Source organism: Typopeltis vanoorti, chromosome 6, assembly GCF_054136105.1.
Source record: "Typopeltis vanoorti isolate ZY-2024b chromosome 6, IOZ_Tvanoo_1.0, whole genome shotgun sequence".
Taxonomy (NCBI): Eukaryota; Metazoa; Arthropoda; class Arachnida; order Uropygi; family Thelyphonidae; genus Typopeltis; species Typopeltis vanoorti.
In genome coordinates, this window is record NC_143554.1 from 133,972,985 (window position 1) to 133,994,503 (window position 21,519).

The 21,519-nt window shown below is 35.3% G+C and overlaps 1 protein-coding gene across 1 annotated transcript in view; it reads left to right on the top strand.

Annotated features, from left to right (window-relative positions):
- The window catches only part of Irbp (Inverted repeat-binding protein), a 252,925-nt gene that overhangs the window by 111,340 nt on the left and 120,066 nt on the right, over window positions 1–21,519 (top strand). The window contains exons 7-10 of the mRNA XM_090393723.1: window positions 1,425–1,611; window positions 5,399–5,478; window positions 10,305–10,479; window positions 17,631–17,745. Of these exons, the coding sequence (XP_090249849.1) occupies window positions 1,425–1,611; window positions 5,399–5,478; window positions 10,305–10,479; window positions 17,631–17,745 (557 nt within the window). The remainder of the gene's footprint in view (window positions 1–1,424; window positions 1,612–5,398; window positions 5,479–10,304; window positions 10,480–17,630; window positions 17,746–21,519) is intronic.

Consider the following 21,519-nt stretch of genomic DNA (forward strand, 5'->3'; position numbering starts at 1 on the left):
AAACTGATCCCAAGTGTTTTTGGCATGTTGAAAATAACAGGTGGCTGCATTCCAACCTTGTGAAGTAACATTCCAGCTTCACAGTTCTCATAATCTTCCCACTGCATGTTAACCTGCACAGCTAATGTTGGCTTCCCACAGAATTGCTTGAGCCCAGTTCCGTTAGTGGCACTGTAAAATCCTTAAAAATCCACTGAATATAGATTACTGTTCTCACATTTGGGATGGTTCACCAAACCTCCCTAAAATGCTTGCTACAATCCAGGAGAGAGCATCTCAGTTAATAGATGATACTCCTTTTCCTCACAGACTCAGTCCAATCACTTTCTCATAGATGTTCTATCTCTGTTTTATGCCTTTTCGACAGCTTTGTTCATGGATGCCATTCCAATGAACTGGACACTATCATTCTTCCATTCCCTTAAGCCTGTAAAAACACGAGCAGTTTCTGGTAAATGTTATGTACACATTTGCAAATCTACCAACCCATCTTACTTCTGTTTCATTCCATCTACCTCTGTTCATTGGAACACCTTCTTCATACCATTTTTTTTTTCCCCTCATGACTACTTTCTCCAGCTGTTTGTGAGACTTATCAGCATATTTTTTCTTACTCATTACCTGCTTACTCTGTGATGTCATTGATATGCTGTAATTTGTAGTCCTCTCCTGTATGGATTGATGTATAAAATTATGTTGCAGAGTAAGAAATAGAAAGAGTTAGTTTAGTAAGACATGGAATTCATATTTATTGTAGATATTGCTATATCTATCTAATGTTGGAATCACTTTAGTTCTTTTATTAATGAATTTCTTTTTCTCTCTCTCTCTCTCTTCATTTTTGAAGAATTAAGTAAAGCACATTCATTTTCATTTTATTTGCCAATTTAGTATATGCCGAGAAATGAAAAACTTCCATTTTACTCTGCCATTGTCTATCTTCTTTTGATGATGTATCATAAACATATCTTTAAAGAAATTTTTTGATACTTCATTTTGATAATGCATATCAGTTCACATAATTTTCAGCAGTGGCTGCTGATATTATTGGACTTTGTTGTCGTTCAGGAGCAAGAAAGATCATATCCATCAGATAAGTGAAATCCATTAAAATGTACTCTAATATTAAAATAACTTTGGAAAAATGGAGTGGTGGGAGAGGGGCTGCTTTGTATATGACACTGATGGAAATAAACTGCCTCACAGTATAAACCTTAATTTACTTTTAAGTTGTTCAGAAATATGGATTATCCTTCTTAAATATATGATATATTTGTCGGTCTGGAATATTTTCAGATTCTGTCAACAACATCCATTAAAAAAGCTTTTCTTGTTTTCCAAACATATTCATAAACTCTTTGATCCTCTTAAGATTAATGAAACGAACCAACTTCAGAAATGTTTATTTTTGTTATATTTGATAGTAGTAAGAGGCTGTCTCATAAGAGGATACTAGTGTTTACAAATGAAGATAATCCTCATGAAGAGAACAACCAACTACAACAGCAAGCCAAAGCTAAGGCCAAAGATATATATGATTTAGGTATAGACTTAATTTTGATGCATCTTCATAAACCTGGAAGCACTTTTGATGCCAGTAAATTTTATAAGGTAAGCTTATCAACATATTTGATATATTTTAAATGGGATTGTTACACGATAGTATAGTAATTTATATATATTATTTTTGATGCAAATATAAACACAGCAAGATGACTGATGATGGTTGTCATTAATAAATCTTCACAAACTTAACACTTTGTCTCATTTAGAAATTATAACCAGTTACTAAATCTCATCCATATATCACATGTCACAGAAAGAGAGAGTAGGATTTTTTAGTTTTTTTTTTTTACTCAGGGAAGAAAATAATTTTTTTTTTTTTTTTTTTTTCTGTATGTTAAATATGACATTTCCCCCCCTCAAAACAGACCAGCTAGCCCTAAGAACACATAACTATCATCTAGTAAATACCATCAGCAGGTGGCATTTAGAACACAGAATAGAAGAATGTAGACATCCAGAACAATCTTGCATTAAATATTTCATAGAAGATTTATCTGATACCAGGATTAATCATCCTAACTAAAGAGCTAGAACAATTAATTCTACTACAACAACAAAACAACAATATATATATATGTGTGATTTGGGTATAGACTTAATTCTGATGCATCTTCACAAACGCAGAAGTACTTGATGTCAGTAAATTTTATAAAGTTTGAATATATTAACAAGTTGGATTATTTTAATTGAGATTGTTGTATGTCAGTTTAAAATCTTCTGGACAGAAAAATAAAATCCCCGAGAGTTGGTTAGGACTTCAGAGGATTGGAAGCGAAACACTTACTTTCCTTTAAGTTATATAAGTTATATAAAAATATCATCTGAGATAGCTAATGGATAACATCACTCTACAGAACAAAATTTTTCTGAAAAAATTAAAATAATAAGATCCATTTTCTACAGATGAGATTTACTCGAGCAAACTCTCAGGAATTGCAAGAATAGGTTGTTATAGTAGATAGGTTGCTATAGTGAATTTTCTTTAGGAACAAAACTTAATCATAGCATTTTGATCAGGACTTTCTGATAGTTTGTTATAACATGAAAGGTTCACTATAGCAAACACTGTTCTAACAGAATTAGATTATCATCTAATTTTAATGTTTCCAATATTTCTTCTGTCACTGAGACATCTTCAGGGAGTACAAATAACACTTGTAACATATACACACAAAAACAACACAATCTAAATGAAACACGTGGGTGACTAAAGTCCTATCTAGATGGTACACCCTCTATGGGCATTTGTAGGCAGCCTAGGATGTAAACTGGGACCTCTTATGATTATTATTCCCAAATTTTAGGAAGTTTTATGCATCTGTATTTGTTGAGATTAGGTTGATTTCTGAGTGCTGCTGCAGATTCCAAAAATAGTCTTTCCTTTTTAAATTTACTGTGGTGAAGCATGTTGGGTTTTCTTCCAGAAGATCCTGTGAATTGTGTCCAATACATGGTCTGCAAGGCTAGATTGACCATAGTTGTGATTGCAGATGTAAGATTTCTGCTCATCTGAATGGACAGTGGCTGATCTTCCCCTCTCCAAAATAAGCTAACTTGCAGGAACAGGTTACATTATATACTTCAGGCACTAAGAGAGAAGGGAGCTGATCTTTGGTAGAACGGATAACAGTAGCAAGTTTCTGGCGGGGCTTAAAAGCTGCGTAGAGGTTGTACTTTTTTAATGACCTGGCTACTTTTTCCAGTGTGCCATTGACGAAGGGGATGGTTATATCATTTCTGAAATCCTTCCGACGATGCTGTCAGCACCCTTCCAGTTGTATTCTAGTGGTAAAGTTTATGTGAACTTTATAAAAGAAATCCCGTGGTCTTAGTTCTTATTTAATCTTTTTTTGTGTGTGTTTCCATCGCATGGACTTCTTTTCTGCATGTGGTTGTTCAATTGAATGGAAAGAAAATAATTGCTGCCACATTGTCATTAGTGAAACAAGAATATCTTTATCTACAAACTGCTGCTGTTTGTAAAAAGTTTTTCTACTTGGTTACTAAGTAAATCATACTAGACAAGAAACTGTTTTTACTTTATTCTTGTTATGTATTTTCATTTTAATCCTTTAATCAAATATAAGCAAAGTTTGCACTTCACAATTTGGTTACTTGTATATAGAGGCTGTTGACTTCACATCATTTGCTTCAGTATCCCATAATGCATATCGCACTTTCTTTCAGATACGTATTCATATCCAAAAGGAAGTGTACTATACATTATGGGATACTGAGGCAACTGATATGAATACATATCAGTTGTATTCATATCAGTCAACAGGCTGTGTATACAAGGCAGCTGAGTGGCAAAGGTACTTCACTTGCAAATTTTGCTTACACTTTAGCAAAGGATTAAACAAAGATAATTTTTGTCAAAATTGTAATTTTTTGTAATTAAGTGAAGAAACATTCTGCAATATTCTCTGATCCAGAGTATTTTAATATGGTTATATACCATTTTACTATTTGTGTAAGAAAATGCATGACTTCTGTATTGATTTAACCTAAGTTAAATATCCTCCTGAGTTTTGCTTCCACTGGTGAGACCTCAGTAAAGGTCAAAACTTGTTCAAGTAGTAGCACTTCACATGATGTATAGCAATACACATGTCTGAAAGGAGGTGTACTGCACATTAATTTGGACAATTGATGTGAAGTCAACAGCCTCTGTATAGAAGTGGTCCAGGTGTAAATATACTTCATATGCAGACTTTGTTTACTTATGCTTTGGTAAAGGATTGAAACAAGAATATAATTTCTTGCACAGTATAATTTACTTTAAACTGGTTATTACTGTGCAATTAACAAATTCCTCAAACTAAATAAAGACCATTGAAATTATTAAATATCAAGTCCATGGTAGGTTACAGTTTAATCTAGAACACCTTTCATTCTCTGTACATTAATCATTTGTAATAAATATGTATTTATTAAGCAATCAATTAAAAAAAAATTAATATGAAAAAAAAAACTTTAAAAACGTTCATAATTTACAATTATGATTATTTTAATAAAAGCTTTAAATCATTTTGTGTAATAATTTTTACTGACTAACACATTTGAAAATTTGCATATCTGATGCTATTTACATATAGCTCAGAAAACCTAAAATTATTTTTCTATTTCCGTGAAGGATCGTTATCAAGGTTTCTTGCAACATGCTAAAAACAACCAAAGTCTCAAACAGAATATTAAACATTTTTGATTCACAATTTTTCAGACTTGTAAACTGCTAACTACTTTTTTTTATTTACTGATTTTTAATTGCTGGAAAGCTGTTATTTTTTCACAGAGTCAGTGCAATAGAATTATTTTGTGAGTGGTGGGGAAGGAGAGTTCTTGTAGCCAACTCAACTCTGAATGAGTTATGTATAGCATCAGATATGTGAATTTTCAAATGTACTATTCAGTCAAAAATGACTTGAAATGTATTGATAAATTTAAGTAAACATCCTAGAGACCAATTTTTACGAAAACCTGAGCAATTCAAGAGATGAAAAAGACAGAAACAGATATGTACTAATATTCTGTTTTCCTTTTGCTAGCTTAAAAAGCCTTGTTTGTGGTGCCATGACTTTAAAGTGTCTCTGAGTGTTTTTTTTTTTTTTTTTTTTTTTTCCCATATGTATATCAAATGAAATGTGATAAAGTGATATTCTGATCAAATATCAGAACAATGATACAATATCAGGGTTTTGAGTTTTGAAAACAGTTTTAATGCATGCAAATTTCTAAAAGAAAAATTTTAAGATCCTACAGCTCCTTTATCCTCTATTTGTATATCATCCAGCTAGCTTTTTTATGGAAGTGGTTATTTATTTATTTTTAGGATATTGTGTATCTAAATGCAGATGAAGAAGGATCTAGTCTACCTGATGCATCAGAACGATTTGAAGAACTTTTAACAAGGTACTGCAAACGTCATTTATTTCCTTTAATTTTATATCACTTGAACGTAATGTAAAACTAGTCGCATCTGTCGTTTGGTACATGATGAGGAAGTACCAAGTTGAAGCACATTTTTTATTGCTTGAATTACTTTTTTCCCCTTTTTTTTCAGTAGTTTAAAAACAGTTTTTCTCTACTAATTATTATACCTTTTAGGTGTATGTTATTTACTATTAGTTCAAAATATTTATTCTACCTCTTTTATAGCTCAGCATTACATTTTCGAACCAGCAGTTGAACATCAAAAGGCTGTTTTCACTTTTTTAAAAATTTTTTTATTCTTACAGTGCCACTTTTTTACATTACAAGTTCCAAAATAATAACTCATTTTCATGTTTTATAATCCTTGGAGGTCTGAAAAGTATATAGTAAAGCACTAAAAGGAAAGTTTTTTTTGAAATTTTTTTATTTATTATTTTTTTTATGTATATACCAAATTTTGAGCCACAGTTTATGTATTTATGTATTGTTTGTTTTGTTTCCAGTTAATCACAGAGAAAGGACAGATCTTCAGGTTTTCATCTTGTCTCATGTGATGTAATAAAAAAAATGCAATAAAATATTCTTTGGTCACATGTTGCAGTTAAGAACTTGCACTCATAGAATACAAATAGATACACGTCGTGATCAATTGCAAAGAACTTTAATTATTATTAGTAAAGACTTGCAGAACATGCAGAGAGCTCCATAAAAGTGATTAGCAAAGAGAGGAAATTTTACCATATCCTGAAAAACTACTGAAATGATTTGCAGATAGATATTAAAAAAGATACAGCAGAAATTATTTCTAAGAGGAGAGAATAAGACATTTTATGGTCATACATTGTGCATGAACTTTCAGTTAAGTGATTGCACTCATAGAGCGCACATAGGCATTCATGATTTAAGATACATGCATGGAGTATTTGAATGATTTTTATTCTTAAAATAAAAATTTAGTGATTCAAGATAATTTTTGTAATTTAGGTGAATTGTTTACTCAGTTATGATGTGCAACAGAAAAGGAAAAGTGATGCTAGTGAATCTGTTTCAACAAAAACAACATTAGTGAACTTAAAAAGCTTACTGATTTGTGTACAAATCTTTACATCATTAATATTGGCATATTCAGCTATTAAAGTTGTTATTATCAATAAGGGCAAAAACTGTGAGATTGCAAACACATATGATGATTCCTAACTGGTTAAAGCAAGTTAGATGTGTTCTATTTATTTTTTTTTTAATTGCAATATCCTTGAAATGTCACAAAAGCATTTTTTGCGTATATTCTGTATTAAAATGCCATCAGTATAATTATAATAGTCAGCATATAGCAACATTTAGGTAATTTTATGAGATGGAGAGAGAACTGGCCCCTATTACTTTCTGTCTTGGTTAGTCATGGATAAGTACACACACCCACAGTATTTCAAAATTCTTGCATTTCTCTAGCTCTCAACAACCACAAAATCAAGTGATAAGTAATCCAATTGCAGCACTGCACTAAGTTTTGATACGACAAAAAATCGAATGCTTGCATGAGGGCATCATTAGTTATCCCATCCTAAATACAAATGATAGCCTCAATATCTTGAAACTTGGTCTGCTAGCATCCAGCCCTCACTGCCATTATTGCACCCTAGAGTATGCGACACCAGTTGTCAATTTTCAACATATGACTTTTCTACAAGCAGCCATTTTCTAGGAACACATTACATCAGGAAATGTCTCCTCTTAGTTGTTCCCTTATTTAGCCCAGAATTAATAAGGTATACTGACTCAGTCATGATAATTTTAGTACTCTAAGTCACAACTGCATTGACTCTTTCATTGTACAATCCCAGGACTTCATTAATTTCCAAAATATAGACACTTCTACATCATCTTCCAGCAAGTCTACTACTGCATATCTGCAGGAACTATAGGAATAGTTTGGAATTTGGTTAAGATTTTTTTTTTTTTTTAAGTTTGTTATAATGATGTTTGCAGTAGTAAGATTTGAATGCATTTTATGTATATGCAAACCTTTTGCTAACACAGACCAGTAAAAGGTATGTTGTTATTGCATCAGTAGACATGAAAAAGATCGAGACTCTGGGATGCACAACATCTGTATTCACCTTACCATCAGAAAATTTTAAAGGTCAGCAAAAATTTAAAAATATGACTAACCAAAGATTTAAATTTTTACATCCATCAGTTTATTATAACTTATAAGACCAGTAATTTTTCACTTTTATGTTTCTGATTTTTGAATGTTTATTTTATTTTATTTTTTTAACCTCCACTAAGAGAAAATTTCAATATTAATGAAGAAATGGATTATTTCTTCATTAACATTGAAATTTCCTCTTGGATTAAGCTTACGGCATGGTTACTGATAACCATTCTGTAAGCCTACATCTTTGTTTGGATATAGTAATCCCTCATTTATCTCACTTCAATTATCTGACGATGCTAGTCATTCAGTATGTTTTATATACAGTTACCTATGCTGTGTCCCAAGTTAGTTGACACTACCCCATGGAAGGTTGGTTAATTGAAAGATAACTGTGTGTGTGTGTTTATATACATTGCTGATAGCAGCCTTAAGTGTATTTATTTGTAATAAATTTATTATCTCAGGTGATAATAAAATTCTCAAGTGATTATAGTATAAATCATCTAATTAATTGAGCAGATCAATGAACATTCATATATTTCAATGATATTTGCAATTCTTTACTGAAACAAACTGCAGTGTGTATTGTCAAATAGTTTCTGTTAGTTATAATTAACTTCTGCTGGACTTTTTTTTTAGGAGTAACATCACAACATGGTGGATTCACTTGGATAAAGGATTAAACTAAATTTATTATAGTCTAACCAAGTGGGAAAAAACTTCCAACATCTTTCTCTAAATCCAGAGTAATTTAATAATAAGGTGGTACGCCTTTTGGCAACTCGTATAGGTAAATATGACTTCTCCATTGCTTCTGCCTTAGTATCACTACTTCTGGGTCTGGCTCCCACTGACGAGACCTCAATAAAGGTCGAAACCGGTCTGGGTAGTGGCCCTTCCCTTAATGCATAGCATTATACATGTCAGCAAGGAGATGTGCTTTGCATTATGGGAGATACTAAAGCAAGGAGTGATGAGAGCTTGGTCCACCTTTACCACTAGTTGCCTCAGTCCTGAAGATACTTCAGGCACAAACTTTGTTTGCTTACACTTGGATAAAGGATTAAACTAAATTTATTATGGTGGATTCAGGAAGTAGCATTCAGGTGGGACAACAATAACGTACACTAATAATTGTCTAGACACCCCTGTTATTTGAAGTTATGGAACATTCCAGGTTTGTTAATAACATAAAAACCAGTGTACAATGTACGATAGTAGGAAGCAGTATTTCATCATAGCAGTTGAATACAGGTAGTATTCAACTATACACTTATGGCAACACAACATGAACTCAGTGACTTCGAGAGAGTTGTCATTGTAGGCTGTCACATTGGTGACATGTCTATACATGTCATTGCTGCTCAACTGGAGCATCCAAAATCAACAGTTGGCAGTTTTATCAACAAATAGAGACATTTGAAGTTTATTTTTCACTTGGTTAGACTATAATAAATTTAGTTTAATCCTGTATCCAAGTGTGAGCAAACAAAGTTTGCACCTGAAAATATCTTCAAGGACTGTAGCAAGGTGGTGCAAGAATTGGCAACTCTTGTTGAGAGCTTGGTCCATCTTTGCTCCGAGTTGCCAACAGTTGCATCACCTTGCTAGTCATGAAGATATTTTCAGGTGCAAACTTTGTTTGCTCACACTTGGATAAAGGATTAAACTAAAGTTATTATAAAATGGAGACATTCTGGCATCATTAGTGCAGGAAAACACCCGGGATGGCCTCTGAAAATGACTGACAGAGATAGGAGGGTGTTAAAAATGGGTGGCAGACAAAAACTGACTACAATGGGCACAGATCATCCATGATGAGTTCCAGAGTGCCAGTAACACCATGGTGAACAACACTAATACTGAATGAAACGAACTCTATTTACTGAGGTTTCCACAGAAGAGCAGCGGCACACAAACCAAACATTGCAGTGAACACGGTGACTCATCTGGCCTGGTGCAAAGAGCATGTGAACTAGACATTTGATCAGTAGAAAACAGTACTCTGGAGCGATGAATCAAGGTTCACCTGTTTCCTTTCTGATGGCAGGGTATGGAGGCAGCCTGGTGAATGCATACTTATTACCACAGTGTATTGTATCCACAGTAAAGTTTGGTGATGGAGGTGTAATGGTGTTGGGTGCATTCAACTGGTTTGGAGTAGGACCACTGGTCATTATCCTTGGTTCCATGAAGGCAGCTCAGTATGATATTGTGGATAATCAGGTACTGCCTACAGTGTGGAGTTTTTATGGAATGGACCTGTGTTACTATCAAGATGACAGTGCCCCATGACACACAAAACTGCAGCTGTTATGGAATGGTATAAAGAGATGGGTGCTAAACACAGGATGGCATACACACAGTCCTGACCTCAACCCCCATCGAACACTTGTGGGATGAATTGGAGCAACTGAGGTCCAGAACAGCACATCCTCTATCTGTTGCTGAACTCAGTGCTACTCTGATGGAGGAATGGAGACAAATTACAAATGATGTCTGCTGCACATTGGTGGAAAGCTTCCCTCAAATGGTGATCAGAGCCAAAAGTTGACATACGCGATATTAATGTTTGCCTGTTGGTATTAATTGTAAATTGCTAAAGTGTCCATATATATGTATATATATTATTATTATTTTTTTTCAGGGTTCAGTCAAAAGAGCACATGAGGAAAGAATACTTAAGATTTTCACTAGGTGAAGGACTTCAGATGGCAGTATACATATGCAATCTTGTTCAGCCTGCAGGAAAGCCACTTCCAGTTAAACTTGCTAAAAGTAATAATGCAGAATTAAAGACAATGTCTAAAATGTATTTAAAGGTAATATGTATGTATGTAATTCAGCATTTTTATTGAGTCTAGATATTATTTCTGAAATATTTTTTGAACTACTTGGAAATGTAGATATTTTATGAAAGATTTCTGTAATATTGCATTGAAAATTCTGTGAAATTTTCATATGCAATATTACATATGTACCTACTTTGCTCTCTAACAGGATGTGGGTTTTTTGAATCCAATCATGAGGATAGCTTTTTGAGAATGTCTTTAGGTGATAGATGAATTTCACCAGGTGGATGATTTACCAGGCATGTGGTGAGGTTATCTGTAAGGATAGGAAAATCGTAATTCCATGGGTGATTCAGGAAGTTAAAGAGGCAGTCAAGAAAAGAAGAAAGCATATTGCAAGTTCCTTTCAAGTAAGTAGGCTTGTGCTCTTACAGAATACAGAGAAAAAAGTAAGAAAGCAAAGCACTGTGTAAAACTAGCCAAAGAAAAATCAGAATAAGCCTTTGGTAAGAGCATAGAAAATAAATATCAAGAAGGTAACAGAATATTCTGGAGGCTATTGAAAAAACTTAGAAATGGAGAAAAGAGTACTGTAAAAGGAATCGGAGATGATAAAGGTATCATGAAAACTGAAGATAAAGATATTCTAGATGTCTGGCATGATTACTTTGAAAGATTGCTAACTGAAGTAAGCAGTGTCAGCATGGTGGTAGGAAACTGCCAACAGGAATGCAGTCAGAAATAAAAACTTGAAATGTAGAAAGGTAGCTGGAGTAGATGAAATTTGACTAGAAATGCCAAAATGTGGAGGTATAAAGTTTTACAGTGGCTGCACTGCATAATTCAGAATGCCTGGTCAGAGGGTTGAATTGTATCCATCTATAAAAAGGAAAATAAAACTGAATGTGAGAATTAGAAGTATTTCCCTGCTGAATGTTCCTGGTAAAATTTATGCAAGTATATGTGAGAAATGCCTTAGAAAAATTGTGGAAGGGAAGCTTGGTGAAGAACGAGCTGGATTCAGGCCATAGAAGGTGTCAAGATCAGATTTTTACTTTAAGACAAATAATTGAGAACTATTGGGAATATAACAAGGATTTGTATTTATGTTTCACAGATCTGAAAAAGGCATATGACAAGGGTGCCCAGAGGAAAGCTGGTCAAAATTGTGCAGTTGTATATGGTGTAAATGGACTGCTAAATCAGTTGTGTGACAAGTATGCATGTTATCTCCACTGTATTCATTATGTATATGGATCACATTATGATGGAAGTTGTATTAAATCTGATATCAAAATTGGTGATGTTAATCTTGCTCTTTGCTTTATGCAGATGATATAGATGCTGGCCTGGTTGGCTGAGTTATAGATTAGGTGCCTTCCCTTGATGAGCCTTTGGATTCCCTGGAGGTGTTATGTAATAATAATAATTGTTCTTTATTTGGCTTCATGGCTTAGACACATTAGGCTCTTTCCTTTGTCACCTCAATAGTCTTCATCCTAAAATCCAATTTACGATGGAAAAAGAAACTAATAACAATTCAGCCTTCCTAGACACTTTGGTTACCTGTCCTTTCACTATACAGGAAACCAAGTTATACAGGCAGATTCATTCACAAACTTTTCCGTCAGCCCTTCCCTCGCAACAATATGGTATCATTAAAACACTTAACTAATAGAGCCTATAACCTTTGTTCCATTTAGGTCTCTAATGTAGCAGAACTCAGTCATATATATATATATATATATATACATCACACCTTCCTATCTAATAGCTATAGATCTCACAGAATCAAAAACAGAGTCAATCCTTTCCCAATCTTCTCTTCAGAAGGATTTTAATATTGCTATCACCATCCCCTGCATTTTGGGAAGTTTTATGCAATAAAATTTCCCAAAATTTATGAAACATTAATTATCAGAGATACCACTTTTACATCCTAGGTCACCTACAAATGCCCACATCACCTAAATAGGACTTTAGAGTCACCCACATGTTTCACTTAGTATTGTGTTGTATTTGAGTGTATTACAAGAGTTTGTAATCCCTGAAGATGTCTCAGTGACTGAGATGAAATATTGGAAGCATTAAAATTAGTTTTAATCCTTTCCTAGTGCTGTAAATATTTCATTAAACCTCCAATATGAAGTCCTCACAGCACTTATGCCTCAACACACGAATAGACTTTTTTCTTGGACAAAGGAGTGGGGTTGTAGTTTTAATATCAATAAGTGCAAGGTGTTGCATTTTGGAATGCAGAAATAGAGGAAGTGGATGAGATTCAAGATTTGGGAGTGATGGTTTGAGAGTAGATTGAAGTTTAGAGGGGGACATATTGCAAGTGCTGCAAAGATTGCCCATCATAATGCTACTATGATAAGAAGTATTCTAACATGTAGGAATGAGGAAGTGGCTGTGCCACTGCATAAAGCACTAGTCAGACCATACTTGGACTATTGTGCTCAAATTTGTTTACCTGGTTTTCAAAGTGATGTGGAAACAATGGAGAGGGTCCAGAGACGAGTGATTAAGACAATATCAGGACTTTCGAATGCTAGCTATGGTAAGAGGTTGAAGAACTGTTTATTGTAGAGTTTGGTAGATAGAAGAAAAAGAGGTGATTTGATAGACATTAAAGTTAGTAAGAGGATTTTATCAGATTAATCCAGATAAGATTATAAAAATAGTAGAAGGCGAGAGGGGAAAAAACCAGAGGTCATCCCTGGAAATTATGTAAGAATGTGGTGAAGAGGGATGTGAGGAGTAGATTTTTTACAAGGAGAATTGTCAGTGAATGGAACGCATTACCAGAATATGTTGTTAATGTAAGGAGTGTTAAGGATTTAAAGATTCGGTATGATAAATGTGTTGTCAGGTGAACGAACCTCCCACGATGAGTCTGCTGACTCCATGGAGGGCACAATAATAATAGTGATCTCTCGTGTGTGAAATTGATATATATGTATATAAAATTGGAAAAAAAAAAGTACACATGTTTTGAATTTATGTAGGTAACAGATGCCAACCAGCAGTTTGTGTGTGCTGATTATTTGACCGTGGTACAGTGCGAGTAAGTTTTGAAATCAAAAGATTTCTAAACTTACTCACACTGTACCAAGAAGATTTGCTGTTATGCTCATTAGAAAATTACATAAGAAAGGAGGTTATCTCAAAGGACAGCAGTAGAGGGAATTAATGAAGAGAAAGGAAGGTGTGTGTGTGGGGGGGGGGTGGACTTATTCTGTGAGTATGGAGTAGAAATGTGAAGGAACACTGAACAGTTGCAGCATATGTTTTAAGAAGTAGTGAGAGAATTATGGAAGCTTGTTCTGGTGAACAGTGACTATAGATATATTTGTAGAAAATGCAGACAGCAGAAATAGTCTGGTGCATGTGAAATACAAGTCATTATATTTAAATGTATGGGACCAAAGAATTTCAGAGTCCTTAGGGGAATCATCCTAAGTCCACGCGGCTAGCCTAGAGGCTTTGCGCTTCGCAACCATATGACTGGGGAAGGAGTGTCCCAGGTTCGATTCCCGTCGAAGATGTGAGGAATTTGAGGATCTTCCTCAGCCATAGCCAAGTTAGCTGGTCTTGGGCACGGGCAGTAGGGTTTTTTCTGCCAGTTTATCTGGCGTTTTTCATCCCACAAAGCAGGCAAACCGGCCTTGTGAACATACGCTACTACATCCAAAAATACCCCCCCCCCCAGCGGCAGGCTATGCGACAGGTCGGTTGGGAGTGGTACTAACAAGATATCGCATCTAAGAACATGCGGACCCTGCATAGGAAGTGGGAATAGCATGTAGTGAAGGAAGAAGGGGAATCATCCTAAATTTGAAAATCCATCCAACCACTGGATTCAGCAGTTGGACGGATTTTCAAATTTATAGAGTTATATTTTGTAAGTTAATAATTGTACAGTAATGCAATTCTTAGATACTGAGGAGGCAATACTTATAAATATGTTTTGCCAAGAAAGATTGGTGGTAATAGTTATTCTGAGAAGAGAAATCTTCTGTCCAGAGTTTGAATATTCTCTTACATAAAACTGGAAAAAAGGTATCCCTTTGTCAGGTTGGTGTTAGGGATGAATATTGACTACTTGGCTCACCCATTATGGCCTATTGGCAGTAAGTTATTTATTTAAAAAAAAAAATTGCCTGTTTGGTGTGTGTGGTTTTGGAATGTTTGTTTATTGTATTTTGCTACTAGGTAGTAGATCACAATGGACTTAGGACATTATTGAGCCTTTGGCTTGACTGTTGTAGGATTCTGGCAATGAGTTTAAAAACTTGATTATTCAGTACTGTTTAGGGGTGCTGATGTATTAGAGAGTCATGTTCTCTGTATTCTACTGGTTGGCAGATTAATGGGTTAGGATAGATAGTGACATTTGCAAAGAATTTTGCAGCCCTTTCACTTTTTCTCAATTTTGCAGCTTTCCTTGAAGCTGTATGTTTCTCACATGGTATGTTGACTACTGTACATAACATTTGTTCTGGATTGTCTGTAGTTGATAATGTTTCACTCCACCACATGATTCTAGTCAAGTGACCTATATGTCAAGACTGGTCTGAACATCATCTTTTATAGGAGTAGTTTAAGGTTCTTACTTAGCCAGCTTCATTAGTGGAGTATTGGATACAGTTATCCTATTTGCTATTGAGCAGACATGATCAACATAGATCGTGAAGTGAAGCTATTTATCTAGTTGTGTGTGTTATATTCTATCGAGTCATTTTCGACTCCTGGAGACTCCATGAACATGCACTCTCCATTCAGATCTGTCCCTGACCATGTCTTTCAGAACCTCCAAGTGCACTCCAGTTGCTTCTTTAACTCCATCCACCCATCTAATTCTTGGTCTTCCTGTTCTCCTGCTTCCATCAACTTTAGCAAGCCTCATCATCTTCTCCAGACTGTCATTTGCTCGCATAATATGTCCGAAGTATGACAATTTTTGCTTGATGATCATAGCTTCGAGGGAGCAATCTGGCTTTATTCTGTCTATCACTGATTTATTGATTTGTTTTGCAGTCCATGGTATTCTTGGTGAGCGTCTCGAAACCCATAATTCAAATGCATCTATCTTTCACTCTTTCTCAGAGTCCAACTTTCAAATCTATACAGTACCACAGGGAATACCATATCTAGTTGTACCCCTAAGTATTTGGCTACCAGTTACCATGGAATGGGAGTACTAAACATGACTAGTTCTCCCTCTGAGGATACTTATTTTCTTGTGAATAGCACTGCAGTGTTCTTGTCTGTGCTGACATGGATTCACTTTTTTTTTCCAACTATTCTTCTAATTCTGACATTGGAATTTGTGATTGCTGAGGTAGGATTTGGTGAGATTTACCAGTCTTAGTTAGAATTTGGCTTCCTGGAGTTTGAAAATGCATGTTGTGCCATATTTTGTCAAATGCTTTGGCAACATCCAGGAAGATTATGCTGCTTTCAGTTGTATACCATACACTGATATTCTCCATGACTCTGAGAACTTGTTGTCCAGTGCATTAGTTCTCTTGTTATCCAAATCTCATCAGGAATGAGATTTAATTCTTTCATGACTCTCTGCAGTCGTGTTTGTATTACCCTCTCAGCTATTTTTCCTAGTCAAGAAAGCAGACTGATGGGGTGATAGTTCGGGGGAATTGTGCTGCCTTTCCTAGTTTTGGGATTAAGATTATATCAATGGCTTTCCAAGATGGTTGGATGTAGTGAAATCTTAATATTGCATTAATAATGGCCCCAGTGTACATTATAGTCTTGTGCATCATACATTTGATGATTTTGATAGAGATCCCATCTTGACCCAGTGTTTTCCTATTCTTAAGTTTGGTGATGATTTCATGTATCAAGGCAGAGCATGTTGGTTGGATGAAGTTTTATAATCTGAGCATTTTAGCATACGATGTACCTGGGTATGTACTTTACCAATAAAGTCTAGATCTGCATGGGTGTAGTATGGACTACACTGCTTTTCAGGCTGTTTGGCAAAAAGGTTTAGCTTTGTCTATTCACATTAAACCAAGCCATGTTTGCTATGGACTTGGGAGGAGTTTATGGTCTGTGTTGGGAAGCTTTGGTTGCAGATTATCTAGTCTTCTGTATTTAAGAAGGTTTCCTCTCCCATCATTGATTTCAATAGTTTCTAAACACTTATCAGACTTTATTCATAGCCCTGAGCTCATATCATTGTTCTTTGGCCAGCATTCTATGGAAATGGCACCTGGCTCTATTCTTTTCACAAAAGCTTTTTAAATCTTGTCCAGCAGTTGGTTAGAGTTCTCAAGTGGTGCATTAGTGATGCCACATGTTAAGGCAGTCAAATTTGCTTTTCCATGTTTGAAAGTGAGTGGTCAGTTTTGGGGTTGATGGTCAGAACTGGACCAATAGATTTGTGTAGAGTAATCATTAGTTTTTTTTTTTTTTTTTTTGTCCATTTGATAGTTGGGAACTGATCTGAGATATTTTTGTGTTTTGAGCCAAGTAGAGTAAAACTGTTGCATGATCAGAGCTGAGGCCCTCCATCACACTTATTTGGTGTTGCTCATGGTATTTTGGAGTATGACTATGTCAAGGACATCAGAAAGTTCTGCCACATTATAGTATATGGGTTCTGGGGCCTCAAGATCATGATGTTCCTGCTGAAGCAAAGCCATTGAGTGTTATATTGTTTTGGTTTGTAGTTTTGTTGTTCCAGGCTATGTGTTTGGCATTCAGGTTTCTTGTTACTAGCACAGCTTGGTTTGTATCTATAATGAGGACCTCTATCCCCCTGTGATTCCAGATTGGTAGTGGTTGGATTTACTATTTCACTGTGTGTAACAAATATGACTTCTGCATTAATTCAACCTTGGTAACCTTCTGGGTCTGCCTTCTACTGATGAGATTTCATTAAATGTTGAAGCCATCTGGATGGTGACTCTTCCATGCTTAGTAATATACAGGTCTGAAAGGAAGCATGCTTTGCATTATGACATACTGAGACAGTTGATGTGCTGTGAACAACCTGTATGTACAAGCAACTTAGTCATGAAGATACTTTATGTTCAAACTTTGTTTGCTTACTCTTGGGTAAAGGATTGAACATGAATTTAATTTCTTTTCAAGTATAATTTACTTTGTAATCAAGTGAAAAATCTCTATTAAATTATTTTTGTTTACAGGACACTGGAGAAATACTCATGCCTTCAGATAAAATGGTATATCAAGAATATGGAGGGAAGAAAATATACATGGAGGTGGATGAATCTCGTTCATTGAATTGTTTTGGTGATCCAGGTTTGTAAGCTTGTTACTATCTATATATATAAGCTTATAACTTACTATTTTTCCAATAGAAAACTTGTTTATATATAAACATTGCTTTTAATTTTTAAAATGTTTCTGCTTAAGATAACAGAATTTCAAAAACTTTAAAAATATTATGACAATGTATAAAAGTGGCCTAAAAGTTTGTGAAACACTTGAACAAAACATGTTGTCATATTATTACTATTATTATCATGTACTGTGAGTTCACTCTCACAAATTTCATTATAAAGTTGTCAAATTTCATCACAAACATCCATGCCCACGACGGCATTCAAACCCACAGTGTTTTGGTTGGAGAACGGATACTCTAACCATTCGGCCAACCAGGCTGGCCATAACTGAGATGATATCTCTCACAGCAGATCAAAAACGCACACATGAAAATTTCAACACTGCTTGGAGCGTTTTACCAAGAATAACACATTTTGTATTGTCAATTTGCTTAAGGGTCAAAGCTGTATAACTGAGAGGAGACATCCATATAGCCTTTAAAGGAATGTGGAGAACCGACTAGGGCTTCTGACCTAATGTACAATCCTCACCTTCTCGTGGTACACCCTGTTGGGTATCTACCTGGATACTGAACGAATGAGGATGGGCTGGCAATTTGGGATTTAGCCGACCAAATTGTATTCTTATTGGCTTAAACCAATATAGAAAATGATGGTACAACATGACAAAATTTCATGCCGGCTGGGGCGTCGCCCGGTTAAACGAGGGCCCCCATTGTTTTCGCCAGGAAACCAGGCCGAACAGCGAAAAGTCAGCTACTGGAACAAATATGAAAGCACACCCCAACTCAACATCACCAGAGTTAAAGATCGGTACTATCAACATAAGAAATGGAGCTAGCTGAGGAATTAGATAAGTACCAGATCGACATAATAGAGGTGACTGAAACAAAAAAGACAAAAACTGGTGAGATCTTTCTGAGTAATAAATACGAAATGTTATATTCAGGCAATGACAATCAAGGAAAAGAAGGAGTAGCCATAGTATTCAACACAAAATACGAGGCTAATCTTCTTGAATGGCAGGCAGTCTCAATTAGAGTAATGTGGACAAATATGAGAATGGGGAACTGGACAATGAGACTTATTTGTGCCTATGGTACCACAGAAGGTTCTACTAAGGTAGAAGTGAAGGAATTTTTTGAGGCTTTAGAAAAAGCAACTGACACAATGAAAAAGGAAAAGTTGGTCCTTGTTGGGGATCTAAATAGCAGAGTAGGAAATGATTGTGAGACATACAAAAATATTTTGGGAAAATTTGGAGAAAAGAGCAAAGCTAATAATAATGACAAATATCTGTTGGATTTCTGCTCAGGACATGGACTGGTTATTACTAACTCCATGTTCCAACATAAAAATGTGCACAAATTCACATGGAGAGAAGAAGCAAGAAATAAGAAAAGTCTCATTAACTATGTTATTGTTGATAGTGATGTTTTCTCCTTGGTGCAGGACACCAGAGTGTATAGAGGATTTGAAATTGGAAGCGATCACTATTTAGTCTTGAGCAAGATTAAATTGAAAATAATAACATGTAAGAAAGTTTTAAAGCGAATAAAAGTTGAGCAGCTCTCAGATGGGAGAACTTTGGCAGGAACTTAGAAAATAAATATCAAGAAAGTGGCAAAATATTCTGGAATTTGTTGAAGAAGCTTAGGAATGAAGGAAAGAGTGCTGTAAAAGGAATTAGAGATGATAAAGGTGACATGAAAACAGGAGAAAAAGATATCCTTGAAGTATGGAGTAATTACTTTGAAAAACTGCTAAATGAAACAAGCAGTGATGATAGCACAGTGGTAAAAAACACTGACCAGGCATGCAGTCAGGAATACATATCCATACTTGAAGTAGAAAAAGCCATCAAAGGCTTGAAATATGGAAAGGCAGCAGGAGTAGATGATATTGGACCAGAAATGCTGACGTATGGTGGAATAAGAGTCTTACAGTGGCTGCACTGCATAGTTCAGAAAGCCTGGACAGAGGGACGAATTCCCGATGATTGGAGTAGAGCTCTAATAGTACCCCTATATAAAAAGGGAAATAAAACTGAATGTGAGAATTACAGAGGTATTTCCCTACTGAGTGTTCCTGGCAAGATCTATGCAAGTATACTTGAGAAATGGTTGAGAAGAATTGTGGAAGAAAAGCTTGGTGAAGAACAAGCTGGATTCAGGCCAAATAGAGGCTGTCAGGATCAGATCTTCACTTTACGACAAATAGTCGAGAAAGCATGGGAATATAACAAAGATCTGTATTTAAGTTTTGTCGATTTGGAAAAGGCATATGACAAGGTGCCAAGAGAGAAGCTATTCAATATGCTGCAGTTATATGGTGTCAATGGGGCATTATATCAAGCAATACTTAGTCTTTATTTGAGTTGTAAGTCAGCAGTTAGAATTGAAGGAATTACAGGAAGATGGTTTAATGTTAAATCTGGTGTGAGACAAGGATGTACATTATCCCCTCTGTTATTCATTATCTATATGGATCACATTATGAAGGAAAGTGGTATTAAACTTGATATCAAAATTGGAGATGTTATATCAGCTCTTTGCTTTATGCAGATGATGTTATACTTCTAAATAAATCCACTACAAGTCTGCAAGATTCTCTGACTAAATTGAATAACTGTTGCAATATATATGGTATGAAGGTCAGCAATAAAAAGACAAAAAGACAATGAAAATAGGTAGAATTGTTAAAAATGTCAACTGTGTTGTGAATGGAGAACCTGTGGAACAAGTAAAACATTTCAGCTATTTAGGCACGATTTTTACTGAAGATGGTAAATTAAATATAGAAATAGACAACAGAATCAGCAAAGCTGGTATGGTGGGAAGTCAACTGAATAAATTCATATGGAATAAGAGAGAAATTAGTTGGAACACTAAATTAGCTGTATACAAGACAGTGTTCAAACCAGTTTTAACTTATGGATCTAAGAGCTGGGTCAGAATTAAAATACTTGACCAAAGACTAGACCACAGATATGAGAGTCCTGAGAAAGATTATAGGCATGAACAGATGGCATCAATGGCAATATCATATTAAAAACGAGGATATTAGGAAAGAACTTGACATTGTCAGCATCCAGGAATGCGTTAGCAGAGCTAATCTCAGGTGGTATGGTCACTTAAATAGAATGGGCGAGGAAAGATTAGCAAAACAAGTGTTCTCTGCCAGGTTGGCAGCGAAACGACCCAGAGGAAGACGAAGATATAGGTGGATTGATACGGTACAAAGTGCTTTAGACGATAAAAATATAAGATCTGATAATGTTGGAGTCTTGACAAGTAACAGACTGATTTGGAGGAAAATTGTAGATAGGAAATTAATAATGATGTAAATTTTTTCATGTAGTACTATCATATCCTGTACACCCCTTGAGGGTACATGGCAGGAATTTGATGATGATGAAATAATAACATGTAAGAAAGTTTTAAAGCGAATAAAAGTTGAGCTACTTTCAGATGTGAACTGTAGACTAAAATACACAAACATGATTGAAGAAAAAATGAAAGAGCTAGAGAACAGGAACCAAACCTTGGAGATTCAGTGGCAAGCCTTGAAGAAAACCCTGATTGATTCAGCCAGAGAGGCATGTGGTGAGGTTATCTGCAAGGATAGAAAAATCAGAACTCCATGGTGGACACAGGAAGTTAAAGAGGCATTGAAGGAAAAGAAGAAATCATATCAAACGTTCCTGGCAAATAAGTCAGCTTTTGCTCTT